Source organism: Lentinus tigrinus, assembly GCF_003813185.1.
Source record: "Lentinus tigrinus ALCF2SS1-7 unplaced genomic scaffold L226scaffold_25, whole genome shotgun sequence".
Taxonomy (NCBI): Eukaryota; Fungi; Basidiomycota; class Agaricomycetes; order Polyporales; family Polyporaceae; genus Lentinus; species Lentinus tigrinus.
In genome coordinates this window covers 193369-217572 of record NW_027137934.1, presented here as the reverse complement: position 1 = coordinate 217572, position 24204 = coordinate 193369, and the positions used below count along the sequence as shown (strand labels likewise).

The window sequence follows — 24204 nt, the reverse complement described above, 5'->3', positions numbered from 1 at the left end:
TCCCGTATCTTCCTCCCTGCCGCTATAGAGAGCGAAGTCTGCATACGGCGGAGATGTGTCCGTGTAAGACAAGTGGCATACCCGATGTTAGTGCGACGTGGCCTCGACAACAACGATTCTCATCCGTACGTCTTCGTGAGACTGCTAATACCGAGCTAACGGGTTTGGTCGCGACAGGCACGCCAATCCATTACAACAAGACTCAACACCCTGTCCCATGACCTGGAAAACGGACAGAGGCAGTCTCAGGTAGCGCATTTCGTGAGTTTGACCTCTCCCTAGCTATTGAGCCTCGTCGACGTGGATGCTCACGCCGAACCCATATCCGCGGTACAGGCTGATCAGCCATGCTGAGCCATGGCACTCGGGGTCAACGAGCCTTCAGCATATGCACGCCCCGGACCCCAGGACCATATCTCGCTACACGCGCTACTATCGTCGTGCGCAGTCCCGACAGACGATGTCGTCCAAACTTATCCCGTCGAAGCAGGGAAGAGGTGCGTAGAAGGTTCGTTCGATAGTGGTCTGTTTACTGATGTGGATGTTCTGCTGCGCAGCTCACGCTGTGCTTCGCACCCAAGTATATCCTTTGGTGTCTGCAGTCGTAACCACAAAGCATTCGGGGCCGTGAAGACGATGGATCTGGCTTGCGTACGTCGGTGTAAGGGAGCGATCCTGGTGAGATAAACAGGGATGATGTTCGACTATATGCTGACGCTTCATCTCAGCGACGTCCCCGACTCATCATGCCTTTCCGATCATTTCATCTCGCCCCCCGCGATGTTCTTGTCCATGCTAGACGATCAGGTACGCAGCTGTCCACATGGACACGAGTACATTGATGCTGACACGCTCACATAGACTTTGCATCTCGATCGTATTATGGTGAGCGGAAAGGTCGATGGAAAAAGGTGCGTTAAATTGACAATCAAGGCTTGGACATTGGAGGCCCTCAATGCCTTCATTTCATCAAGTCCCGGGGTGTACTACGGCCAACTGTACTACCGCCTGCTCGACCATTTTGACCCACGTTCGGAAGGAGTCATTCTACCGATCGAGCTTTCTCTTCATTTGCAGCATGGCAGATCTGGCAACGTGATCGGTATGTACCTCCTTGCCACGTACTGATCGACGAGGTTACATAACATGATATTCCCAGCGTCCCTGCCAAGCCATATATTGACATCTGCAGTGCATTAGCATGGACTACCTCCTCATGCGGTCCCCTCTCTGCAGGTTATGAAGCACGGAGCGCGGTTCCATCACTATTGCTACGCGGTCTTAGTGACCTTTCGAGTACGGCCGAGTACGTCTTGCTCGACGGGCATCTTTACCTTGTGAGTACTTTGGGAGTATGCCATTGAACTATTCAGACTCATACTCAAGGTCAGGCTATCGGATGCCCGCTTCGTGTTCCGACGAGTGCTACCATATCCCCCAATATCTTCGTACTTGACACCCGGAGTCAATAGGGTGCACCCGTCAGATGGCCGCAGGCTTCCTTGATTTGTATGATGGTTGTACTCTGCACTGTTCCAATGAATATTATATCTAGCACATTCAGATCGCCTTCTGGCCGTCGTGTGTCTCCAGTAGAGGGTGCCGAGATCTTATCTTATCAGTCCCAGGGCCTCGGCGCGAGAGCGGATCGCAGATTTGTCACCAATCCTCTTCTCCTCCTCACCGTCGACTCCGACGACGGATGTACCTGCAGGGATCTGCACTCTTTCTTTCATGACTCAATACTCGGGTGGTGTGCTGGCGAAGGTTCCTCCTCCACTGAAAGTCCTCGCTCAGTCAAACACTGCTGCTACGCACGTGGAAGGAGTGAGCGCCACTCACATGGGGACCCGATGGCCTGCAACGCTCGGATACTAGGCTGGGACTGCTGGTTTAAGCTCGCAGGACATGGGGAGACAAGGACGGGTTTCGTGTCATAGGTGAGCACATCTTTACATCTACCTCCTGAAGCGGCTGGGCGACTTCTCGAACAACGTACGCTACGTGTTTGTTCTGGAGCAGCTCTATGTCGCAGCGCAGCTCACGCACGCTGCTTTCACTCTCAATCGTTCTGCTTGATGTGTATATGATGAAGAACCTTACTGCCAAGTTCCGGGAGTGGATCCGCTTCGCCCATGCTCGGATCGTCTTAGTGCTCAGGCTGCTCCCCTGACGAACTGCGTGCCCCATATGAGTCGACGGTATGCCTCACTTGGGGGTATACATTGTCGTGTCGTGTTCTTAGTGGCTCTTGCGCATGCGTATATCTCAACCAATCTCTTGTGGATTTGGAGATCCTTGACTCGGTTCTCCTTCGCTGTTGTCAGTGCTCATCTAACCTGTCTGTAGGAGCGACGAGTCCGATTACTGCCGCCCGATCGCATGAATCTCGGACAGCATGCGAATGGTAGCAACTTCGGCAACCAGAGGGCTGCGTACGCGGCGCCGCGACTCTCCATAGTACGAGAGAGTACCCTAGAGAATGAGGCAGTCATACCGCCCAATCCGCGGACGAAGCTTTGCGACAACAAAAGATTCCGACTCGTTCCAGAACTGCTTGGGCTACTTCGATAGGCAGCGTGTCAAATTCGTCGTCGTCGTCGTCTCTTTCTCTGGTCACGATACCTCTGTTTCAACTCGACCTCGGACCCTCTCGCTTCAAATGGAACTTGCCCTTCTCTCCGGGAGATCTCCGCGCTTTCAACAAATGGCTGGAAGACGAAGCTCAGCGCTCAGCACTCACGGACTCGCCATCGGATTTGCAGCGCACCCAGGAACCATTTCCTTCAACATCCCTTATCGCCGGTCCCGGGGCTGATTCGATTCTGTCTCGAGCCCTCGATAGCGCACATTGGATGAGCATCTGGATGGACATCCTGCTCGATTCGCACACCGCGGAGTTTGTTCTCGAGATATCATCGGCCCGTCGTACCAGATGCAGGCCAAGCTCGCGCGTCGCCGCAAGCGTGACCAGCACTCCTCGTCCCCGACGAGCCTCTCAAAGCCGCTGTCGCAACCCGGCGGCGATACGCTCACTGTGTCAGCCTGAGCCGCGTCCTTCCTCCAAATCGATTTATCCATTTCTTACTTATTTTCGTACCTCCGCTACACCCCCAGGACACCTACTATACACTCTATACAGTGCATAGCGCCGTACACTCACTACCCAATTCGACGCAGCCTCCACTCCTCCCCGTGATCGCGCCTCGCGTCTGCGGAGCGATTAGCGCTCTTTCCGTTGTTTGGCTGTTCCCTCTTTCCAGCTGTCTACACCTCGCCCGCCCTTCGAAACTTCAAGACAGGAGGCCACGTCATTCACTAGAGTACAATTGCATATATCTGAGCTTGAATCCGACATGTTAAGAGCACCTTCGACCTCGCGTCACTCGGCTTCGACGCTCTGGTACTCTCGTCTTTGACCTCCATGGCTGTGTTCATTACTGTCTATCGTATCCGACCTGGCGCTACTTCCAAAGCAGTTTGATTCACTTTACTCGAAGTACAACTGTTATTCTACGCCTTACCCCTTCTCGACTTCCTTGTGCATGCCTAGTCGGACTTCGGGCAGCTTTGGATCCTACTACTAGGAGGTGCAGGTCCATCACCGAGTACTGATAACGTCCGCTACAGCTACAGTCTCCAGGTTCCTTCGGGCTCTGCTCAGTTCACCTTCGGTTGCAAGGATGCCACCCAGGCCACGACGTCGGCTTCCAGCACTTCGAGGTCATCTATCTTTCTCTTCGCACACTTCGCTGCCGCCGACCAAGTGAACATCATAATCCCGCGCACGCCCTTCGACTCGACACCGGAAGGCTTCTACACCCAGTCCTTTGAATTGGCTGAGCGTGATTGTGTTGTTTTGTTTTGGCCATCGGCAGCCGGGGCTTGCCGTGTTCTCAGCCACCACGGCGGCGTGAGGTTCATAAGCGCTCCTCCGCCTTCCCACCCGAACTTCACTCCTACCCCCACCATCTCCCCGACAGTCGACAATCGCTCATCCCCGCATACCCGACATCCATCTGTTCAACTCTGAACTCCCTTCAAGATATGCTCACTCCCGCCGTCTTACCCCTCGACGGGGTACTTCAAGCACGCTGGTATCCAACCATGTTCGGAATTGGAGACAGCGTCAGCCTCGACATCGCTGCATACATCCAGGCGTTCTACGGTATCCTATCTCTTACGGTACTTGTCTTCCTTGTCTTTGGTCTTGGCGGGCTTGTCTTCGTCTCAGCGGTTCACCAACACGGTCATGCGTCGTCGACCTCTGGGGCATCTCGCCTGTCTCAATTGGCCGATACCGCCGTCAAGTGCGTCTCAACTGCATTCAACCTCATCACTCAGGCCATCTTCGTCGTCTACATCATCATCCATTCCATCGTGGACACTGTCAACGTCGTTTACATCCTCGCGAGCTGCATCGTCCAAGTGTCCTGGGAGTTCATGGCGCCGCTCGTCTACCTTTTACTGGCGGTCTCCTCCTTGATGGCCAAGGCGATACACCAGGCGGCGCGATGCATATGGTCTCGCATCCTTGTGGCAACGGTTATGGCAGTGACATCGACGTGGACGTCTCAGGCCGTCGGTCTCGTGCTTCTCTCTTCGTCTGGACTCCTTAAGCTCGCCGCTCAGCACGTCAAGCACACTTCGTCAGCTCTTTGCGACACTCTCGGTCAGAGCATCGTCGCTTCATCTTTGGCGATGCGAGGGCTTCTCATTGAGGCGTATCAGCTGACATCCTCGATTGTAAGTCCGTCGTACATGATGCTATCTTCAGTGTAGCCAACATCCTCTTAGGTCTGCGCGGTATTGGTCCACCACTACAACACCTGCAGGCACCTCTTCAACACCACCCTCCACCTCATTCACGTCGCCGTCTTCACCTCTGGTGCCCACATCCTCCAGAGCTTCCAGTACCACTCGAAGTCCGTCACAGCGACCGTTCAGTCGCTCATGCAACACCACCGTAGCTTGACCCACATTTTCTCATGGGTGTCCTCCTCTACCTCTGTCGTCTTCGTCGCCATCACCAACCACATACACACCCTGTGGCCTGCAGGCTCAGATGGTGAGCGTCATCTCGCTGTATGATTTCTGCAGGAATACTAAACAGTAACACGTGCAGCGTCTCAAGACGCTTTGACCCAGGTCGCATCGACAAGCGGTGCTGCTCGAGCCCAACGCCATCTTGCTATTTGCAGCAGCATGGCCGTCAAGGCTGCGACCTCCGCTTGCACCTCCCCCTCAGTACCCGCTGGCGTTACTTCAACTGGACGTGGTGCGACTGACTACGACGGTAAGCACTGTAGGTCTGTGTATGCGTGCGGTACTACTTGCTAATTCACACATACATCCAGGTGATTCCTTCGAGGAGGCACTCGATAGCTTCGGCGATAGCATGAACGACGACTACGATGACGACTCTCTCGAGGAGCCTGAAATTGTCTGGTGCTTCAGTGCCCTGGACGACCTCGGTCGCTGCATGGAGGCGCTGCCCTACTACCAGGTGTACGACGACTTGACCGGGACACCCTTTCTAGAGCCGATTCCAGGCAAGTGCCCTCGCGCTCTCTAATGGAGCATTATCTCTGACGCTTCAACAGAGTACCCGGACTATCCGCTGTACATCTTCGTGCACGGGCGGAGATGCGTATATGAGGATGGTGCCCTGTACGAGTTCACAGGGTGCCTCGAGGAGCGCGTGTTCTACGAGGGACTGTATCGACCATGCCTTGTGTTCGACATCGCATTCGACACGGCGCACATTGAGGAGGTTGAGGAGGTTGAGGAGGTCGAGGGAGAAATTGAGGTACTTCCTCCATCCGTCTGCAAGGACGACACGTCGACGCGGCGTAGAGGCCTACGGCGCGCACCTCTTGGCGACATGACTAATCTTTCTTGATCTTTCTCTTCATTGTATCGGCATCACTTGATTCTGACCATCATCTGTACTATATAATCTGCATACCTCATCTCGTCCTAGCCCCGACATATTGAACCATGACTCATGCATCCAATAGATTTCATTCTCCTTATGATCGACGACTGTTCAACGTTTTCGAGCATCTATGGCCGAGACCAGCCAGCCACAACCTCGTGCGTGTTGAAATTTTCACTCAAAAAGCACGTTATCAATTGCGAGAACTACCGCGGTGGTCCATCCTCCGCACCCAAGAACGATGACTACATTTGGGTCGACAGGCATCAGACACGGGCCTGTGAAGTGTAAGTCGCGCGCGAGCAGGTGGTCCGACTGCAGACACATCTCGATTCACGTTGCGCAGGGGAGACGTCACCTCGTCATGAACGCCGCCCTGGCTGGGGAATGTCTACCCGCAGGATAAACTGCGTGTCAAAGGTTTCCGGGTTCGAGTCGAAGGGCGAGTGCGGGATGGGGTCGTCCACCCGGTCGGCCGCGGGAGGCGGCAGCAACCGTGTGTGCGGACAGCGACCAGACAACTTCGATATCTTGGCAGCCGAAGTCGAGCATGTCGACGATGATGTTGTTGACGGTGTCTGGAAACGATGTAAGTGCAATATTCGTTAATGTTCGAGTTATTTCGACATACGGAAGGGTTCAGGAACGAGACCGTCGGGGACAGCTCGAGTCGCATCCTTGCGGCCGAGCATGAACTAGAGCTAGGGTGCACGGGGGCATTGAGCGAGCCCGACGGCACCTGCAAACTGGATGCTGCAGCCGATGTCAACAGTGTGCACGTCAACGCGAGAGGATTTAGAACCACATACAAGTCGGCTGTCGTTTCGGTAGTGCGACTATCTCGTCTGTAATGAGGTTCGTGTTCGTCTCCGTCTCGGAGAAGAGGATGATCTAGCCATCGGCTCCTCCGCCCGCGAACTTGCCCTGCGCCTTCCCCGCGGGCGAAAACGCGACGGCGTTGTGGAAGAGGTTCTGGACGATGTTGTTGCGTATGGGGAAGAGAGCGTAGCACGCGGCCTTGGTCGCGGTGTTCTTGCGCGTCGGGGCACGCGACGCGCCGGGTGAGCGCAGTTGTCAAACACTCATGTCACCATTGTCTCGATGTAAGCCAATCTATGTGGTAAACAAGCATACCTTTCGCGCTATGGATAGCGGCGACGATGGAGACCAGAGAGAGAAGAGCGTTGCAAGCGATGGCCGGGGGGAGAGGGTGGAGAAAGCTGAGTGCTCTGAGGAGACACTCGACAGCCAAGGTACTGATGGAGCTTGAGGTGCATGTACTCACTTCATCGCATTCAGCACAATTTCCATACGATTCTCCCTCGTCAGCCGCTCTATGTGCGTGTGCACTAGCTTGAAAACGTGGCAGCTACCGGGCGATAATCGTGTTCTGGCTTGTAAGACACATGCAGGGACAGCCATGCTTGCTTGTGGTGTCGGTTAACAATGCTCTGCGGCTGCCAGGGGTTAGGCTAACGGAGAGTTCACATTCATGCTGAGCACATGAAGGCAGAGTTGAGCAGCGCATAGAGAGAGACACGGAAAATGATAGCCGACGCTTGCAGACTGAGCGTGGGCGCTTGTCAGCGTGGTGGCGGCAACACGAGGCTACCGGACTCTATCAACCAGATCCGCACAGAACGTACAAGTTCTTCATCATTCTTCCAAGGTAACGTCTATATATCCAATTTGAAGACATATTAGAGACCCCTAGCATGCCGATGGCGTCGAAATCGTTGAATCACATCCATGGAAGTAGGTGATATATTTCGATTACTTTTGATTATATCAAGGGTGGATTAGCGTAATGGTCTACAGCGTCGCTCCTCGAGCACCGCTGACGCTTGCCATCCGGGGTTCGGATACCAACGCCCTGTATCTTTTGCCACATTTTTGGGTATTTTCTGAACGTCCGCACTTCCACGAAGCGGCGTCTGTTTAACCAGCACTACATACATCTCTACACACCATCTGTTCCCGTCTTTTTGTGCACTCTGCGGGCCAGCGGCGAGGCGGCGTCATCCCTTCCATTCCTCTCATACACTCCCTGATGCTCTCTACCATGTCAAGAGACACGAAACTTCAGAAGGGTTGGAAGATGTCTTGTCAACAGCTCTCCCCGTCCAATCCCTCGAGTGCAATGGACGACCTCAAGCCTCTCACCCCTGCTGTTTACGCTATGCTGACAGGTGAGCAGAAAACTCGACCCTGCGGTACAACTCGGACACGTAGACTGACATATTCGTGTCTCTCATCCCGCTTCAGAGTACTTCGAACAAGGAAAGGAACACTGGTATCTCAATCTCGTCGAGGCGCATAAACTCGTTGCTCGGGCACATGAGTTGGGTTGCACTTGGGCGACGGTCAAGAAGGTGCGACGTTACTTTCGAACGAAACGCCGCAAATTGGATTGGACCAAGCCCAAGAAGAAGTACGAGAATAGCGGAGTAGAGAAGGCAGAGTTGGAGACGACGCAGACGGGCCGGCGGAAGGAGGGCGAGTCTGGGAGGAAGTTGAAGCCCGCCCAGAGTCGGACTGCGGCGGTGCGCACGCCCTTAGGTCCTTGCACAAACACCCTCTCCCAGCCAGGTGCGTGTTTATTTCTCAGTAGCGAGCCGACCGCGCATATAGTCACTCCTACAACCGCGCCCGTTCCTCCAACACAATCTGGTCTGGTTGTCAAATGCAAACCTGAACCCGACGTTGAAGTCCCCATGCGACTAGTGCACACTCTCCCTGCGACCCCTGCATCCCATCTGTCGAACCCAACTACACAGTTGCTACACGACGAACCAGTAAGTCCGCTTTCAATCGTACTCAGGACAAGGCAGATGCTCACGACACGGCGTACATCCAGCACATGTGTCTCGGACTCCACTTCTCGCATTCGATCGTCGACTCAGCCAGTTTGCGACGGACCTGGGCGACGCACTACAAGCATCAGCCCAATTGAACGCTCAGCCGCCGCGGACCTTCCAGGAACTCAAGGTGTGGTGGGGAGCGCAGACGGACAGCCTCGAGTTTCTGAATCGTATCCAGACCGGGGTCTACTGCCATCTCGGACTCGTCCCCTCAGACATCCCTCCCAGCTGAGCTGTCTCACCGCAATTCTACAACTTCTGACACGTCCTATATCTCTTCTAGCTTTGTAGACCTCCCCAGGATCCACCAGGCGCGAGCCTGACGCTTACATACCCTCGGTATATGTATTGTAACACGCCGCTGCGGGCCGTGGTTCTTCTTCTTCCACGGTTTCGAATCCATGTCTGTGTTCGTATCCAGTCACGGTCGCCATCGGATTTTCTCCATCTTAGCGACAGCTCAGCCTAACCTTGCGATAGTCTGTCGACGATTACATGCGAGCGTATGTAGTTCGTCGTGGAGGTCACGGAGATCGTCCGACCACCTCCGCGCGTACGTCGGCTGAGTGGCAGTAGTTCGCGGAGATTTTCTTGGACGACTAGCTACACCGTAATGAAGAAGTAACAATGAACGAAGTACAAAGCTCTCCATACATGATCGATAGCGTCGCAGTCCGTTCCCTACAGCGATTCCGAACGTTCAGAATGTCAGAGGAACCCCCGGGGCACTCAGTGCGTTGGATGATAAGTCTTCCAGAGGGCGGCACCTAAACCGCGTGGTACGAATTCATTCCGGAGCGTCGAAGTCAAGAGGCGACCGAAAAGGCTTCAAGGGAGACAGGGTAGACAGAATGCTTGATAGAAGAACTTGACGATCGACTAGGGATACCTGCAGACGGGAAGCTGAGAACGTCAAAGTGGTGGCACGAGTTGGATGGAGACTCCGTTGTTGTAAGCACGGACGCCTAGAACGACAGCCTGTCCCCGCCGAGTGAGATGTAGAGGGTTTGTCCACGAGCCAAGACGACATCCTCGTTCAGAGGCATCGCTGAGTCGAGGCTAGGAGGAAGGCACGAAGAGTCGTTATAGCACGCTTATGATGGTTTTGATGCACCAACGACATCCTGGAACTGGAGAGAGCGCAGTCCATGAGACGCGAGCGGGAACCCAGTCTCCTGCGGCAAACACTCCGCTGCTTGAAGTCGCCGCATCGACAGGGATTCCAGTGCGGGACAGAAACGGGCGATCTCCCGGAGAACGGCGAGCGACACTGACCCCGTGTCGGAAGGACTGCGATACTGGGTGACCTTGAGCGAACGAAGGCGAGGACACGCCTCTCCAAGCGTCCGTATGCTCTCATCCGATATGCGTATCCACTTCAAGCCTCCGTGTAGTGCAAAGGCAGTCAGGTTAGTGAGCGGACGCATGGCCTCAACGATGGCGGACAACGCGCATGGGGAGGAAGCCAAGGCACTGATGTCCAGATTGAGCTCGAGAGACCGGAGGCTGGCCGACGGAAGGTTGTGACAGATGTACGACAGGTGTGGCGGCGGCCCTCCTTCCTCAAATTCCGCGCAGCGCCAGGAGATAACTTCGACGGCGTGTAGCCGGCCAAGTTTGATGCCGCGAATGAAGTTGTTGACATCGCCTGATGTCCCGCAAACCTTCAACTCCTGGAGGGATCGCAGACCGCCGGGGGCAGCAACAAAGTCTGCCGGGATTTCCTTTACTGCGAGCTCAAATGTGCGCAGAGAAGGGAAAAAAAGGAGAGACGGTCCAGAAGGAACGGAGATCTGGGAGGGCACAGGATTCGCACTGACAAAAGCTCAGCTTCGAGAGTCTCTGTAGGCGCCCGAGAGCCACGGCCGCGGACAAGTTCAGATAGAACGAGTGGTCGAACTGGAGGGTGTATAGGTCCGGAGAGAGTGCGGCTATCGCGTCCAGCGCCATGGCGAATATCGGAATTGCGGATTCAAAGCTAGGATACAGCACCCCGCACGCGAACGATATCGACAGATGACGAAGGGCGGGTCCCGGGAGGACTAACACTGGGCCGACAATCCGACCTGGCCAGGCCTCTCAGCACCAAGCTCTTCATCCTCGGCAGGAAAGGTGCACCGCAAACTTGGCGGGGACTGAGCAGGTATGTCCACGCAGAAGGGTGAATGCGAATCTCGTAGCCGGAGCCGTATTGCAGTGTCTGCACGCGGCGAGCGTAGAGCTCAAACCGCTGCCATTCCTCGGGCGTCACTTCCCGGGAGAACATCTGTGTAGGTCATGATTGATGAGCGGCTGAAAACACATAGTACGAGAGCTGTGTACTCACGCAGCTATGTTTGTATTGGAATGGCGGTAACAGCGCCAGCAAGGGATGCACCTTGTCGAGCGTGTGCCACAGACTGTCGAGCGCGTGCTGCGAGAACGCCCGACACACCAATGCGGCAGAGTACAGTGCTTTCCTGAGCGTATGGCGTTCATAGTGCACCATAAAGTCGCAAACGCGGAGCCAACCAAATATCTCCTCCAAGACATCAGGGCAGTCGAGAGCGAAACGGGTGGCGGGTTGCATGATAACGTGGACGGAAGGCAAAGTGAGGATAGACGCCCACCCAGTTCCCCTTGATCTTGCAAACAGAATTTGACGCGACCTGCCGCGACGTGACGCGACGCGTCAGTTCGCGTCACCCAGCGCGTCAATGCGCGTCAGGCGCCGCGTCAATGCGCGTCAATGCGCGGGCACTCGCGGCACGTCGCGTCAGGTCGCGTCAATTTACCTGTGCCCATCTTGCATCTGTATGTTCCCATCATCGCTCGTCGCTCTGTAATTCCTTTAAGATTGCGCGTAAGTACTCCAACAGCACGGTAGAACGAACAAGATTACAGCTTCAAAATGTGTCAATCTACTAATAATGAAAAATGCTCACGACAGAAGCACGGTCCACCACTACCCGCCCCGATGCTCGACGTACACCTCGCCCACAAGCACCGCACACCCTACGAGCATCGCGACAAACGAGATCGGCGCATTCACCAGCGCAAACTGCTGCCCGCGCACATGGATGCCCTTCTGGCGCAGAATCTGGCGCCACAGCAGCCCCGCGAGCGACGCCGAGAACGTCAGCGTGAACGCGCCGAAGTTCGACCCCAGCGCGAGCGCGTACAGTGCCCCGTCTCTCGTGTGCGCGTCCAGCCCCGAAGCGCCTGAGCTGGAGGATGCCCAGAGCTGGAGGACACGCGCAAGAAGGATCGTCGCGCCAATGTTCGTCCCGCAGAACTGTATCAGTATCAGAAGTGGAAGGTTAGTGGTGTGGTGCCAGGTAGCTCAAGCGGGACTCACGTTGCAGAAGAGGCAAGAGACAAGGCCCATCCCGCCAACAGCACCGAGCACGCCGGTCCGAGAGACCCAAGCTGCCCACCACCGCGCGAACAGCTCAACCCAACCCAGCGTGGAGAGGCCCTGCACCAGAATGAACATGAGGAAGGCGAACGGAAGGAGCGCGATCGGGAGTCGTTCAGCGATGTGCGTCACCGTCGGGAATGTCTTCGTGATGCGCGACAAAACGGGCGAGATCAAAGCAAGCAGGGTGAGCGGAGGCGACGGCGCCTTGAGCGAGAGAGGCAGGGACGCTATCGAAGGCAAGTCAGACACGGGAGCAGCAATAGTCGGAGTGCGCGAGCTAAGCTCTTGTAGCGCAAACTGCTCTTGGTCGATTCCCGTGTGCGCTTCCGGAGGTGTCCAGCTCGCGTCATCCTGTCGAGAAGGGATGCAGCTCGGTTTGTCAGCGCGATGCGTCGTCCAGTCAAAGTGTAGGTCCCTGAGCAGCATGATCACTGCAGGCGGCACAGTGACCTCCCATACTGGCACGCCGATCGTACTCACGCCTACCAGTACGCCGAGCGTCACAAGCAATAGTACGCTCCCGAACACTGCCCCTCGCTTGTCAACGAGAGAAGCACGGACCTCATCTCGGCTTAGTCCTATATCGATGCGCTTCGGGATGAGAGACGGATGAAAGGCGTGTGTGGAAGGCGAACGAAAGAGGAACAGCAAGAGGGGAAAGACGCAGGCAGAGGCGGCAAGGAAGGGGAGGGTGACATGGGCGGCGTATGAGAGGAAGGACACCGAGAACGCGCCTGAGAGGACAAGGTTTGTTGGATTGGAAGAGACGAGCACCACCGAGGCTGCAACGTCATCGGGGTCAGCGACAAGGAATCGCGCATACAAGCACAACTGACCCATGTTAGCAGCGGCGAACTGCGAGAATATCCAGGCGGTAGGTGGGGTGATGCTATGCGAGATAGTGAGCGTTCTTCGCACGACAACGCATCCCACGTCGCCGCTTACCCAGCAACCCTGGTGAAGTACGCCAGGAACGCAGTTCCCGACAGGATGACAGGATCCTGGTCAGGGGAAAGTGAGCATGGAACGGTGTATATGGGCGATGTGGATGGCTGACATTACCGACGACAACTCCACAGAGGAGGAAGAAAATGTAGAGATAGCTGAAGAGCCTCGGACCTGACGAGCCTCCTTTGCTCGCTACCCAGAAGGCGAGGAATCTAAAGAGACCGGTTGCATCAAGGGAGATCGAGATGTACGCCTGAGCGAGGTCGTCAGTATTGTTCAGTGACACGAGTTCCGTAGTCCAGCAAATATTCATGCGCGATGGGTATTTGTATGACGTGACGTGGAGACGAGAAAGATATCTCAAAACCCAGCGTTTGTCCGCGCAATCATGAGTAGCGTCGGAGATAACTACCACTAGTGGATGCTAGTTCGTCCTTGAAGTTCCGTCTACGTCGTACACGGCTCGTGAGCCTCGATGAAATTGAAAACGAGGTCTATTCCTCAGAGTCATCTACATCTTGCTGGATTACACGTCTGCGCTTGGAGTGGAGACGGAGAGCACTTAGGTATGATCAAGGTCGAAGTAGCAGTGAAGCAACACTCTAACTGGTCCCGGTGTACTCTGCACGCCCGGACCCCACAGTGTCCACTCAATATGCCCGCGCGATGGGACTGACTGACGATCAACTGACTTCAGGACAGAAGGGCCACGAGAGACAGGAGTCGGACAGAATCTCTGAGACACTGGGGCTCGGGCTCAGTTGGCGGGCACGTAACTGGCCAGTGAAATTCGCAACCGGGGAGGGGGATGTTTGTCCAACCAGTATGATAGACTCACCAGGGAGATGAAAAGCGCCATGATGTTAAGCGGCTGTATGCCGCTCGTACCCACAATCCCATCTCGTAGCGTCCGTCCCGTGAACACGCCCGCCGCAAGGAGGATGAGTACCGATATAAGCGAGACAGTGATGAAGTTCAAGTGGACGTGTCTCGTCTTCAAAGGTGAGTGTTGCTTAGGAACGATCCTCAGGGTGACAAGGACGTGGTGAGCAGCTTGGAGGAGGACAATGGGTACCGGAACCCGGAGAGGTGTTATCACAGCAAGATCTGGAGGACACGCTGCCATCAGGACATCTGCTGTACAGAGAGAAGATGCGTGAAACGAACTTGAGAGAATGAACAAGATGAAAGTCAAGATCGCCTGCCAGCTCCCGACCGACGGAGTTGAGTCCGTTGCAAGAACTTGGCTCCTGAAGTGCATGTCGTGAATCTTCCTGTCTGCTAACGTGAATCCAAGCGCGTCTTCTGCCTCGATGGAACGACGCCGAGTGTACCCCTACCAGGGAAGACACGGCTGAGGTAGTGGTGGTGAATTGAGAACATACGCGATTACAAGAGGAGAGGATGGAGAGTATGCGATGAGGTAACGAAAGACTCCGCAGGCAAATGGCTCACCAGATGGGGCGGGTCGTCAAAGTTGCTATATCCGGCTAATGGCCAAGCAAGCCCAAAGCTCCGCCACAAGCGCGTCGAGTCGCGTCGACGCGTCTCGACTGTTGCACGTCGTTCTGCGCTTCACCTTTGTTTATATCCAATGGTGGAACACGTTCAAGGATTGAAGACGAGTGGTTGAAGAAACGATGCTCGATAATCTGAGAAAAATTACTGCTTTACAAGAGATAGATGCAGGAATGCCAGAGAGGGAAGGGAAACCGAGTCCGTATGCAAATCAAGTCCAGTCCATATGAAGTCCGAGTAAACCATGCGAGTCCGAATCCGGAGCCATATGCAAGTCCGAGTCAATTACATGCCAAGTCCGAGTCCGAGTCCATATGTATGCGAGTCCAGGAGTCCGAGACAGGAACTACAGTATAAACCAATCAGAAGGAAGAGGCTAGGGTGGGGTACAAGGCGTAGTATGTGAGTGTGCGGTGTATAGTGTGGCGTATAGTAAAGGGTAGGATGTGTACGAGTACAGTGTCGCTCGAATCTGAACGAAGGCAAGGACGATAGTCCTGCCGCAGCATGACCCAGCAGCCACGATGCCTGAGAAAAATAGTGAGTGAGTATAGCAAAGACGAGAACGAAGAAAAAAGAGACATACCATGTGTGCGAAGGCAGCGTGCGTTCACGAAGGGCGGTGCGAGCATGGTGGTCGCATCATCGACACGTCTTCGTGCGTGCAATCCCGGACGTCGAGGCGTGGGCAACGAGTGCTCTCGAGCCGTCGAGTCCGGAACCGGGAGAGGCATCGGGCGGGCCATGTCGCTTGTCGGGCGACGCGAGTCTTCAAGTCAGAGCTGAGTACTCGTACTCATACTGTGGACGCTGAGATCCCGAAGGCGTCCAGAGCCGCTGAATACAGTTGCGGAGTGGATCCAATAGCTACAGGTGCAGGCGTCAGTAGACTTGATCAAGAAAAGAGAGAACTTCGGTATGACGTACTGTGTGCCATCCTCCGGCGAGTGTAGTAAGAGCGGAGGGAAAGGACCTTGCTGCGGAGCGACTTCCTGAATTCCCACGCACTCAACGCCAGAGTCACGATGCAGAGGTTCCCAAAGTCGGAGGTGGTCGAGAGGGCGTCGATGGCAAGCGAGAGAATGTCGCCTCGGTGTAAAATGAGGCCCAGGGAGACCTTGAGGAAGAGGTAGCCGGCGGAGAGGGTGACGGTGGCAAGCAGCTGGAGGAAGACCGTGGTCGCGCAGACGATGGCGAGGCGGGATACAGTGATGAGGCAAGTTGCGACGGTGGATAGCGTGAACGTGAGGATCGCAACCAGGTACTGGACCAGAGATGTGGCAATCATGCACACAACTCTAGTCACCTTGCTCGCCACAACCAGGACAGTCCTGTTCGCCTTGACTACAGCCTTGGCAAGCTTGTAGACCTGAACAGTGGATGCGCAGGTCAGTATATGCTATAGAACGAAAATGCTGAGAAGACGTACCTCATCCGACCATGCCGCCATAAGGCAACCGACGTAAACCGCGATGAGTATCTCAATCTGATACACGGCATGGAGGCGGACAATGCTGAGGACGATGGGGCTATCGCGGACTGCGAGGGTACCAATGCATGCCAATGCGATGGTGAGGTAGACATCTGTCACGTCGACCTGTCGAATGAATGTGCAGGTCAGCATATGGTCAAGAGTCGGGATGCTGAAAAGACGCACCTGGGACAATACTGCCATACACCATCCAACGGAAATCTTGACGAGTATGCAGACTTGGTACACTCCGTAGAGACACACAATGCCGAGGGCGATGGGGTTCAGGCTGAACGTCAGGGTTCCAATGCATGTCATGGCGACGATGAGGTGGACGTCCGTCATAGTGGCCTATGGCCTGTCAGTACATGCTCACCAACCGAGATTTTATTTCAGACACACCTGAGCCCAAAACGCCTTGCAGTATTCAACCCAACACTTGGCGTGTATCCCAACCTGAACCAGAGCGTAGAGAACCAGGACCGCGTAGACGACGATCGGGCTGTCGGTGAATTGACGAATTCCGATGCTCGCCAAGGCGGAGAGGTGGCAGACGTCCGTCAGCTCGAGAGAGCAGAGACCGTCAACGAGGGGGAGCCAGTGGATGGATGAGAGGTAGTTCCAGATGCAGATGACCACATCACCAAGGAAAAGACAGGTGATGTACAAATGCTCGAGGACCAGGAATATGAGCTTGGCAGCCCACATGTACCAGCTGAATGCGATGGATGCGATGATGGCAGTGAGGACAGAGGAGTAGACGCGAAGAAGGAATTTGTCGCCGTAGGTCTCTGCAGGCTCGACCAGCCCGGTCTCCAACATGAAATTCTCCAAGATGTCGATGAACTCGACGGGATCGGGGTCTGGCATGATGAAGAACGAGAACATGGCTGCGAAGAGGCTTGTGCGAGTGTGAGTGCGGACGGCGGGCAATGCGGGCAGACTGCGAGTAGGTGAGGACCCGAACGGAGCAGGACGGGCACTTATACGGCGGCATTAGATCACGTGTAAGCGCGTTGTTGGCGCGTTATTTGTTCAAACCTTATTTTGTTTACCGCTCAACAACGCGCGACGCGTCCCGTGCACTAAGGCTGCTGTTCGGCAGGAGCGCAACTGCATACGGAGTGCGATTACGACTGGGAGAGTCGTGTTTTCTGTGTCAAAATAAGTCACGGACTGTTCGCGAGGTGAGAGCGGGAGCTGCTTGGCGACATATAATAGCCGACGGCGTTTGGTAGCCTCGTGTCTCCGCCACCAATGCAGCGCTTGTGCCTGATTTGGACGCCATGTGCGCTGGTTGCTCAGACTCACGACGACCATCACCGGACGCACGCTGGGGACACGGTTCCTTCATGCTATCGGAGTTCAGGAATAGGATTACATCTTTCTCGATTATCTACCAGCGGCCTGTGATGGGGCCAGCGAGCGCGAATAAAAGGTCAAATATGCTGAGCCGGCGCCGCAGGAGTAGCGCAACGATATACGGAGACTCGACGGGCGTTCTGGTCAAAGTCCTCTCGCGTCAGACCCCATTCAGAGCATAACACACACATCCTGCCAGAGACCATACCAGCCTCCTCGCGCAACGCTCCTGTCGTAGTCGGACGGACGGACCTGCGAGTGGGGAAAGAGCCGCGCTAAGGCACGGGCTACCAGAGAGGGATCTTGGACACCGCAGACGTCGGAAAATTCGAGTGAGCGCAGTCCATGGGACGTGACCGGAATCTCGGTATTCCGGGACAGCAGCTCTGCGGCATCGAGTCGCGGCAGTGACAGGGACTCCAGAGTCGGGCAATACCGCGCGATCTCAGCCAGTTCCGTTGGTGTCACCGTGGGCTGAAGGGGGGAGAGTATGGATACGGACACCGCGACGGACCGTAACTTCGAGCATCGCTCCCCGAGCATCTGTATGCTGCTCGCTGACATGCGAATGGGTGTTTGTCCACCGTACACGTAGAAGGTATCGAGATTGTTGAGTGGACGCATGGCTGAAACTACGACAGACAGGTCGCATAGCGGGACCACAGGCCTGGATTGGAAGTCATCCAAGTGGAGCGTGAGAGAACGGAGGCTAGATGAGTTATTGCAGATGGAGGAGAGATGGCGATATAGCCTTCCTTCTCTGTCATCGTCGTGGTCGTCATTGTCGCGCCAGATTGTGATGTCAAGGATTTGCAGTGCGGTAGCTGCTATCCCACGGATGAAGTTGTCAATATCGCTCAGGGTTCCGCTGATTCTCAACTCCTGTAGATACCGGAGGCTGTCGATTTGGAAAGAACGTGCGACGTCCTTGATCGCGAATTCGAAGGTCCTGAGGGTGTCTGATGCGGGATAGACCGTCCAGAACTCCGGGAGTAACACGCATTCCGGGCACTGGCAGAGTAACAGCGTAGTGAGCATGGGGAGATGCGTGAGAGTAGAGACTTCCGACGGGCCCAGAAGGAACGGGTGGTTGATGAACAAGGCGCGTAAGCCGGGAGAGACAGCGGCTACGGCGTCCAACAGGCCGGCTGAGTCCGCAGAATGTTCGCAGGAGATGGCCAGTTGGCGGAGCGCCGGATTCAGGAGTGTAAACGCCGGACCGACATCCGACGTACGTATATCGTAGTTGCAGCCGAGGCAAGATCGAGGCATTCCGGTAATGCCCACGAATGTGCACCCAGACAGAAGAATGTACGTCCCGCTCGATAGGCCCGTCGTACTTTAGGAAGCAAACGCGACGACTGTAAAGTTCAAATCGTTGCCATTCTTCCGCTTCGACAGCGCGATGGAATAGCTGTAGACAGTACAATCAACAATTTTCAACTTGTCAAGCAAGCGTCCAAATAGAACTCACCCAATGCTTCTCATGCTCATCGAATACGAGTGGTTCTAGGAGAGATAGTAGGGGTGTGAACCCGTCGAGGGATCTCCACAACTCGTCGAGCGCGTATGGAGAGAAAGCGCGACAAACCAAGGCAGCCGAGTAGAGAGTTCGCCTCAGGTTGCGATGTTCCTCTTCAATATCGTCCAAAGACGGCGCGTCAACATCAGAGCATGAGAAATAGTCTGAGAAAAGACGCAGACGGCTGAATATATTTGCGAGAAGGTCGGGAGAGGCGAGGACGGAAAGAGTGGCGGATTGCATGGTGGATCTGCACGAACCAGTCTGGCGCTCTGGCGCGTCCCAGCCGAGACGCGTACACAACACCAAACAACGCGGTCGCGTCGAGAGGGAAGCCTTTTCCGCAGCTGACCTTGTACATACCGCGGCGCGGGCACATTCATCTACACCGCGCATTTGATGTGTACCTATGCGTACAACTCGAGAACAAGACCAACCCCTCTTCACCTTCTACCACCATCATCGCCCATCCCCATCGCCATCCAGTCAGTCAGAATGTGCCCTTCCTGGTCAGGCCTGCACGATGGCGTATCATCAACAACCAACCAGATGCATCTACGACGCAACGCTGGACATTAAAGTACAGAGGCGACTGTATGCGCCGTCTAGACCATGTGGGGTACGTAGCGGGGAAGCCATGGTGATGCTAGTGCCACAGGTGCGCATATATCCTCCGAAATTCATTTGAGCCACTGGACGCGCACGTCGTTCCATCCTGAGACTCGTGAGAGCAGTAGACGATGATGGGAAGGTGGAGAGCGGGCGATTGTGCGATCCGGATAGGATCGTGCAATGGTCCCCCCCATGCGGATCGTGTCACGATGGTGAGATCAGGATGAGATGTCCAGACTCACGACCATATCATGGTTACCCATGAGACGAGTAGATCAGGCTTTGGGGCTTGCTTACCCTCCTTGCGTTTATTCCGCGAAGACTTGGGTGCATCTGACTACATCATTCAGCACATACTTGCATGTTACGGCGCATACACTCACATAACACTGTATTCTGATCGTTCCCCAGCGCTGTTAGTAATAAGGGGCATTAGTGCGACTACTTACATTATAAGACCCTTCCGATTCTCTTCACGCGCTGAGACCGCATCGTGCGAGAATCAAGGTGTAATACCCGCCGTTCGCGGACATTCACCCTTAGACTTGCGCCTCGTGGGGAGCCGCCTGCGCTCCTAGAAACGGTTCTTCTCCTCGAAAATCGTGGAAACGGCGCCCATTATGCGACACTGCCCCCGTCGCGTCCCCAAGATCTTGCACTCATGCATGGAAGACCGCCACGGACTGGATACAGTCGCGACGCTACCGGCGGATGGTCAATAACGCACCGCCCAGGCTACTTTGTAAACAAGACTGTCGAGTCTGCAAACGCCACCCGCGTACGCCTGTGGGTCGATGCATGATCACGGACCACGGTTACTAGTGTTGTGTGGCACAGTGTTGTTCGCCGCCGTCCGCTCACCTCTCTGTGATGGGGGTCCTTGTTTTTTGTGTGTGCATGCGCGTTGCCCAGCGCTGATCGTGTATCCTGCAGATTGACGGAGGCGAGTCTTCGAATTCCACTTTGGGCCCGTTCCATCTGAAGATCGAAGACGGATATGACGCATCCTGAACGGTCGCGGATTCGATATGGCTGTCTGTCCGGGACGTCCGGCGTCGTCATGGCACGCGGTTCCGTGAGTGTTATTGTTGTCTGTCGGAACGTGTCTCGCACCTCATCTGCCGTTCACAATAGAGCTTCCTGTCGCCTAATTGACGTATCCGACGATACAGAGCAGCAATGAAAGCAGCAAACTGTACATGAGTGCACTTGGAGGTCGTCGTGGTCAGTGACAAACCCGGGAACGGTCGGCGAAATGCTTCCGCGTGAGGGCCGCCGGCATGCACGAGGTGCCAAGGCACAGCAGTGGCGTCAGAGCGCCCAACTAATTATCGGAGCGGGCGGCTCGGAGGCACGAAGACGCGTCTCTCCTCTCTCGGCAGTGGCACCCCCAGGACCTCGAGGCTTGTGCGAAGAGCTTATCCATACAGATCGCAACGCGGCGCTCGCGCTAGCTCCCAGTACCGCACCCAAACAATTACACAGGTCCACCGGCTCATCACAAAAAGCATGGCTTCTCTGCATCTCCCGCCGTGACAGCTCTGCGCCTGTGCTGCCAGCCAGCTTGATAAACCTGCCTCCACGTCCTGCGCCCATTTGCCCCGCGAAGTTCAACTTCGAACGACGATCTCCTTCCGTCGCCTCATCTCCACCTCACGTACACACCGGCGACCCCGACCTACACGACGCGCGACGAGCAGCTACGCCTCCCCTGACTACTACAACTTCTCCGGCCGAGTGGATCGTGCCTGTCTGCCGCACCGAGTCTCCGACGTGCCTGTGCGGGCTAAAGTTGTCTTCGTGAGTCGCCTGAAATCAACCTTGGCCGAGTCTAACTCTCCGTCCCCTTATCACCGGTCGACCAGGCGATTCGAACGTGGACGTCATCCAACATTAATAACCCCCACGATATAGGACCGCGAGCCCCTGAAGCTGAACTCAAACCGACTTCAATCTTTCCGCTCGCCTTCGCCTCTTTCATCTCCTTCCTTTTCTCCGCCCCTTCCCCGCAGCTCGTTCGCCCGCTCGCCTGGTTGTGCAGTAGCGATGTCGAAGGGATCTTTCAGGCCCATGGAGGTGCGTTCCCACATAACCGTGTCTTCGTCCCCTCCCTCAAAAGGCCACTCTCGCACACCAGCTCGTTCCGGACTGGCTCGTGGAGAGCCCGATCACATTCGACGACCTCAAGTGCACGTCTCCCCCTTCCACTATCTTCCGCATGTCCCTCCCGCCCAGCCCCGTCGATAGGAGAAAACATCGGAGGAGCAGCATCATCTCGACGTCGAGCAGCGAGTCGGAGGATGAGGAAGACGCGATATCTATCCAGTCGAAGCCGCCGCAGCTCCCAGACGTCACCCTACTGGTCGAGGACGTTAGGATAGAAGAGCAAGTCCCGCCGCAGGAGCCGGAGCAGGCGCAGGACGACGGACGCAGTTTCCTCTGGGACGACGATGGCTCGGACAGTGATAGCGACAGCGACGGCGACGAGTCGACCCTCAACGAACGTGAAGAGGTCGATCCCTCCCCCATCGATCCCTTCTTCGCTCAGCCGAAGGCGTCCGTTTCGCCTACTCCGACACACGCGTCGTCATTCGACTGCACCTCGCCCTGGTTCATGCACTTCGACGCGGCCGCGCTGGCAGCACTGGACAACCAGCTTCTCCAGTCGCCCTTTGACGCGTTCTCGGATCTGTGCTATGCGCAGGCTGTGGAGATGGAGGACGCTGGAGCAAGCTCAAGCGCGATCCCTGGCTCCTATACTTGGAGGCGGTTCAGCCGGCTCCGCCCCCTGTCGCCGTTTAGCGAGGAAGACGAAGAGGAGCCGCAATCGGAACTCAACATGGACGCAGACGTGGAGGACGCCGAGAGCGAGAGTGACACAGACTCCGAGCAGCTCGCATCCCCAGAGCAACCTGTCGCGCACCAGAGCTGGGGCGTACGACCGCGTGTGTACAGCCCGACGCCCGCCTCGTACCATCCCCACTGGCACCGTCATGCGCGTCACTTCCAGCAGGACAGCGATGGCTCAATACACTTTAGGCCTCAGGTGAGTACTATCTCCGGATGGCTACGTGGATTCTGGTTCGTGTTTCAAGTTTGCATGCATGCACTTTGCCTCCTGGCAGGAGCGGCGAGCGCTGCGCGCCCATCTCTCCATCTTTGCATGCCGCAATCTGTCATCTCACCACCGACATCTGCCCGGCGGCATCTGGATCAGCCCACACTGAGCCCACACAACCATGTTCTTTGCCGCCTTCAGAGCGCAGTACTAGTCAGTACTGGCCAGTCTCCGCTGGGGCTAGACCCCTGCGCTGGCGCGGTGCTTTTGTCCGCCCCACATCGGGGCCATCCATCACCATCGACAGAGTCTATCCTTATCCTGTGCAAACTCGTCTTCTCGGTTCGCATTGCGCGTCCCCATGACCATCTACTCCCGTACTTTCTCATGAACGGCCGCGACTCCATCTGTACTCCTTCCTCATCCACATCATGACCGAGTCCTGTGGACGATGACGCTAACCTTGCCCTCCCATCTAGGATGTATGGCCACCCCTTCCTTTCCAATCAGGGTCGCGCCTCAGCAAACCGCTGCCGCTGGTGCCCCCACGTTCCCCCTCACCCCCAGCTACGATGATGATGGACGACGATCCCGACTTGTTGCGCTCCGCCACTGCATCGCCCCCGCCGCTCTTCCTCCCCTCACCTGCCGTATCGCAGGCGCAGCTCGCGTTTCTGTTCAGCGCGCCGCCCAAGCCGAGCGAGTCGGTCCACTTTGCGCCACAAGTCCATGCGCATGGCAACGCGGACAACGGGAAGGGAAGACCGCGCCGCGGGACGCTGAGGATCTCGACGGAACGGGAGACGTCGACGACGACTAGCACGGGTGCCACTGCAAATGCGGGATCGGGAACGTGGTTCCGCAGGATACGTGCAGGGTTCTCCCAGGGGCAGGGGTCTTAGGTTCCGTCCGCATTCGCCCCGCGAGCTGCCGTCTCGTCTCGACGTCCATCCCGGCTCAGCTCTTCAGACAGATTAGTCTGCGCCGCTGTGGCTTTGAGACCGCCATCGACCTTCCATGCACACCCCTGGCCCTGGACCAGATGTCCGCTTTCGTCCACTTTCCTTCCTGCTTTCTTGGATCTCGCAGCCACCCTACCACGTACCGCCCCTTCAAAAGTTCTTCCCTTCGTACACCCCATCTAATTTCTGTGGTTGTATTATTATGCCCCTTTCTGGCCTTGTCATTGCCTTCTCTAGAGATAGCTGCCCGCGCGCTGTTGCTTCTTCCGTTCGACCTTCCCTGCCCGGGCGGCTCCCATTTGTATCTATATGTTCATGTCCATGTTCTCCCATCTTCACCTCTTCATATCAACGTATCTTCGTGCATCACACCATACATCCATACATCAGGCCGGACGCTGGTCCCCCCTTGCGCTTCTCACTTTGCTTTGCCTTCTTCACTTCAGCGTCCTCGTCTCCGTCTCTGCCTCCGGCTTCCAATCCCTGACGTTTCCTCGATCTCCTCCAGCACGCACTTGTACCACCACCATCCACTGTCATTCCTCTCCTCTC

The 24204-nt window shown here is 55.8% G+C and overlaps 11 protein-coding genes across 11 annotated transcripts; 5 read left to right on the top strand and 6 right to left on the bottom strand.

Annotated features, from left to right (window-relative positions):
• Window positions 1–177: 177 nt before the first annotated feature.
• On the top strand, window positions 178–1482 carry L226DRAFT_615071 (uncharacterized protein). Its single transcript, XM_067686724.1, has 6 exons — window positions 178–261; window positions 337–497; window positions 729–807; window positions 862–1102; window positions 1160–1337; window positions 1392–1482. The coding sequence occupies exons 2-5, from the start codon at window positions 358–360 to the stop codon at window positions 1198–1200; spliced, it is 501 nt and encodes a 166-aa protein (XP_067532645.1). The 5' UTR covers window positions 178–261; window positions 337–357; the 3' UTR covers window positions 1201–1337; window positions 1392–1482.
• Window positions 1483–5125: 3643 nt separating this feature from the next.
• L226DRAFT_537499 (uncharacterized protein) lies at window positions 5126–6011 on the top strand. The gene is made up of 3 exons (XM_067681338.1): window positions 5126–5296; window positions 5358–5552; window positions 5604–6011. Exons 1-3 carry the CDS (start codon window positions 5206–5208, stop codon window positions 5900–5902), a joined length of 585 nt encoding a protein of 194 aa, XP_067532644.1. The 5' UTR covers window positions 5126–5205; the 3' UTR covers window positions 5903–6011.
• Window positions 6012–6352: 341 nt separating this feature from the next.
• On the bottom strand, window positions 6353–6630 carry L226DRAFT_573430 (uncharacterized protein; the record flags this gene model as incomplete). Its single annotated transcript, XM_067684853.1, has 2 exons — window positions 6353–6516; window positions 6570–6630. The coding sequence occupies 2 exons, from the start codon at window positions 6628–6630 to the stop codon at window positions 6353–6355; spliced, it is 225 nt and encodes a 74-aa protein (XP_067532643.1).
• On the bottom strand, window positions 6466–7454 carry L226DRAFT_161371 (uncharacterized protein). Its single transcript, XM_067672540.1, has 5 exons — window positions 7224–7454; window positions 7073–7167; window positions 6748–6970; window positions 6570–6691; window positions 6466–6516 (listed from the first exon to the last, which is right to left on the bottom strand). Exons 1-4 carry the CDS (start codon window positions 7358–7360, stop codon window positions 6640–6642), a joined length of 507 nt encoding a protein of 168 aa, XP_067532642.1. The 5' UTR covers window positions 7361–7454; the 3' UTR covers window positions 6466–6516; window positions 6570–6639.
• A 546-nt stretch (window positions 7455–8000) lies between these two features.
• L226DRAFT_573429 (uncharacterized protein) lies at window positions 8001–9031 on the top strand (the record flags this gene model as incomplete). Its single annotated transcript, XM_067684852.1, has 4 exons — window positions 8001–8127; window positions 8204–8527; window positions 8570–8737; window positions 8796–9031. The coding sequence occupies 4 exons, from the start codon at window positions 8001–8003 to the stop codon at window positions 9029–9031; spliced, it is 855 nt and encodes a 284-aa protein (XP_067532641.1).
• Window positions 9032–9893: 862 nt separating this feature from the next.
• Window positions 9894–11368, bottom strand: L226DRAFT_573428 (uncharacterized protein; the record flags this gene model as incomplete). Its single annotated transcript, XM_067684851.1, has 4 exons — window positions 9894–10614; window positions 10673–10865; window positions 10918–11065; window positions 11126–11368. The coding sequence occupies 4 exons, from the start codon at window positions 11366–11368 to the stop codon at window positions 9894–9896; spliced, it is 1305 nt and encodes a 434-aa protein (XP_067532640.1).
• A 246-nt stretch (window positions 11369–11614) lies between these two features.
• L226DRAFT_512254 (uncharacterized protein) lies at window positions 11615–14565 on the bottom strand. The gene is made up of 7 exons (XM_067678332.1): window positions 14315–14565; window positions 13986–14254; window positions 13257–13400; window positions 13145–13200; window positions 13036–13088; window positions 12137–12981; window positions 11615–12073 (listed from the first exon to the last, which is right to left on the bottom strand). Exons 1-7 carry the CDS (start codon window positions 14406–14408, stop codon window positions 11744–11746), a joined length of 1791 nt encoding a protein of 596 aa, XP_067532639.1. The 5' UTR covers window positions 14409–14565; the 3' UTR covers window positions 11615–11743.
• Window positions 14566–14789: 224 nt separating this feature from the next.
• On the bottom strand, window positions 14790–15682 carry L226DRAFT_537495 (uncharacterized protein). Its single transcript, XM_067681337.1, has 3 exons — window positions 15593–15682; window positions 15252–15532; window positions 14790–15193 (listed from the first exon to the last, which is right to left on the bottom strand). The coding sequence occupies exons 2-3, from the start codon at window positions 15409–15411 to the stop codon at window positions 15042–15044; spliced, it is 312 nt and encodes a 103-aa protein (XP_067532638.1). The 5' UTR covers window positions 15412–15532; window positions 15593–15682; the 3' UTR covers window positions 14790–15041.
• L226DRAFT_573426 (uncharacterized protein) lies at window positions 15462–18770 on the bottom strand (the record flags this gene model as incomplete). The annotated part of the gene is made up of 6 exons (XM_067684850.1): window positions 15462–15532; window positions 15593–16034; window positions 16095–16262; window positions 16323–16487; window positions 16539–17079; window positions 17686–18770. The coding sequence occupies 6 exons, from the start codon at window positions 18768–18770 to the stop codon at window positions 15462–15464; spliced, it is 2472 nt and encodes an 823-aa protein (XP_067532637.1).
• Window positions 18771–20792: 2022 nt separating this feature from the next.
• Window positions 20793–21698, top strand: L226DRAFT_161297 (uncharacterized protein). The gene is made up of 2 exons (XM_067672539.1): window positions 20793–21423; window positions 21498–21698. Exons 1-2 carry the CDS (start codon window positions 20888–20890, stop codon window positions 21544–21546), a joined length of 585 nt encoding a protein of 194 aa, XP_067532636.1. The 5' UTR covers window positions 20793–20887; the 3' UTR covers window positions 21547–21698.
• Window positions 21422–23805, top strand: L226DRAFT_161211 (uncharacterized protein). The gene is made up of 4 exons (XM_067672538.1): window positions 21422–21432; window positions 21498–21708; window positions 21770–22678; window positions 23170–23805. Exons 2-4 carry the CDS (start codon window positions 21679–21681, stop codon window positions 23590–23592), a joined length of 1362 nt encoding a protein of 453 aa, XP_067532635.1. The 5' UTR covers window positions 21422–21432; window positions 21498–21678; the 3' UTR covers window positions 23593–23805.
• Window positions 23806–24204: the final 399 nt, after the last annotated feature.

Excerpts from the sequence above, each read along its gene's own strand:
- L226DRAFT_615071 (XM_067686724.1), top strand. The coding sequence starts at position 358 with ATGGCACTCGGGGTCAACGAGCCTTCAGCATATGCACGCCCCGGACCC. Across the intron at positions 808-861 it reads TGTCCATGCTAGACGATCAG|ACTTTGCATCTCGATCGTAT; the intron begins GTACGCAGCTGT and ends ACGCTCACATAG. Across the intron at positions 1,103-1,159 it reads CAGATCTGGCAACGTGATCG|CGTCCCTGCCAAGCCATATA; the intron begins GTATGTACCTCC and ends TGATATTCCCAG.
- L226DRAFT_537499 (XM_067681338.1), top strand. The coding sequence starts at position 5,206 with ATGGCCGTCAAGGCTGCGACCTCCGCTTGCACCTCCCCCTCAGTACCC. Across the intron at positions 5,297-5,357 it reads TGGTGCGACTGACTACGACG|GTGATTCCTTCGAGGAGGCA; the intron begins GTAAGCACTGTA and ends ACATACATCCAG. Across the intron at positions 5,553-5,603 it reads CTTTCTAGAGCCGATTCCAG|AGTACCCGGACTATCCGCTG; the intron begins GCAAGTGCCCTC and ends ACGCTTCAACAG.
- L226DRAFT_161371 (XM_067672540.1), bottom strand. The coding sequence starts at position 7,360 with ATGGCTGTCCCTGCATGTGTCTTACAAGCCAGAACACGATTATCGCCC. Across the intron at positions 6,971-7,072 it reads CGCTATCCATAGCGCGAAAG|AACACCGCGACCAAGGCCGC; the intron begins GTATGCTTGTTT and ends CCGACGCGCAAG. Across the intron at positions 6,692-6,747 it reads ACCGAAACGACAGCCGACTT|CATCCAGTTTGCAGGTGCCG; the intron begins GTATGTGGTTCT and ends CATCGGCTGCAG.
- L226DRAFT_512254 (XM_067678332.1), bottom strand. The coding sequence starts at position 14,408 with ATGCACTTCAGGAGCCAAGTTCTTGCAACGGACTCAACTCCGTCGGTC. Across the intron at positions 13,089-13,144 it reads TACTTCACCAGGGTTGCTGG|CATCACCCCACCTACCGCCT; the intron begins GTAAGCGGCGAC and ends TATCTCGCATAG. Across the intron at positions 12,074-12,136 it reads TCTCTTGCCTCTTCTGCAAC|TTCTGCGGGACGAACATTGG; the intron begins GTGAGTCCCGCT and ends ATACTGATACAG.
- L226DRAFT_537495 (XM_067681337.1), bottom strand. The coding sequence starts at position 15,411 with ATGGCCCGCCCGATGCCTCTCCCGGTTCCGGACTCGACGGCTCGAGAG. Across the intron at positions 15,194-15,251 it reads ACGCTGCCTTCGCACACATG|GCATCGTGGCTGCTGGGTCA; the intron begins GTATGTCTCTTT and ends TATTTTTCTCAG.
- L226DRAFT_161297 (XM_067672539.1), top strand. The coding sequence starts at position 20,888 with ATGCTTCCGCGTGAGGGCCGCCGGCATGCACGAGGTGCCAAGGCACAG. Across the intron at positions 21,424-21,497 it reads ACGTGCCTGTGCGGGCTAAA|GCGATTCGAACGTGGACGTC; the intron begins GTTGTCTTCGTG and ends CCGGTCGACCAG.
- L226DRAFT_161211 (XM_067672538.1), top strand. The coding sequence starts at position 21,679 with ATGTCGAAGGGATCTTTCAGGCCCATGGAG. Across the intron at positions 21,709-21,769 it reads GATCTTTCAGGCCCATGGAG|CTCGTTCCGGACTGGCTCGT; the intron begins GTGCGTTCCCAC and ends CTCGCACACCAG. Across the intron at positions 22,679-23,169 it reads CAATACACTTTAGGCCTCAG|GATGTATGGCCACCCCTTCC; the intron begins GTGAGTACTATC and ends CCTCCCATCTAG.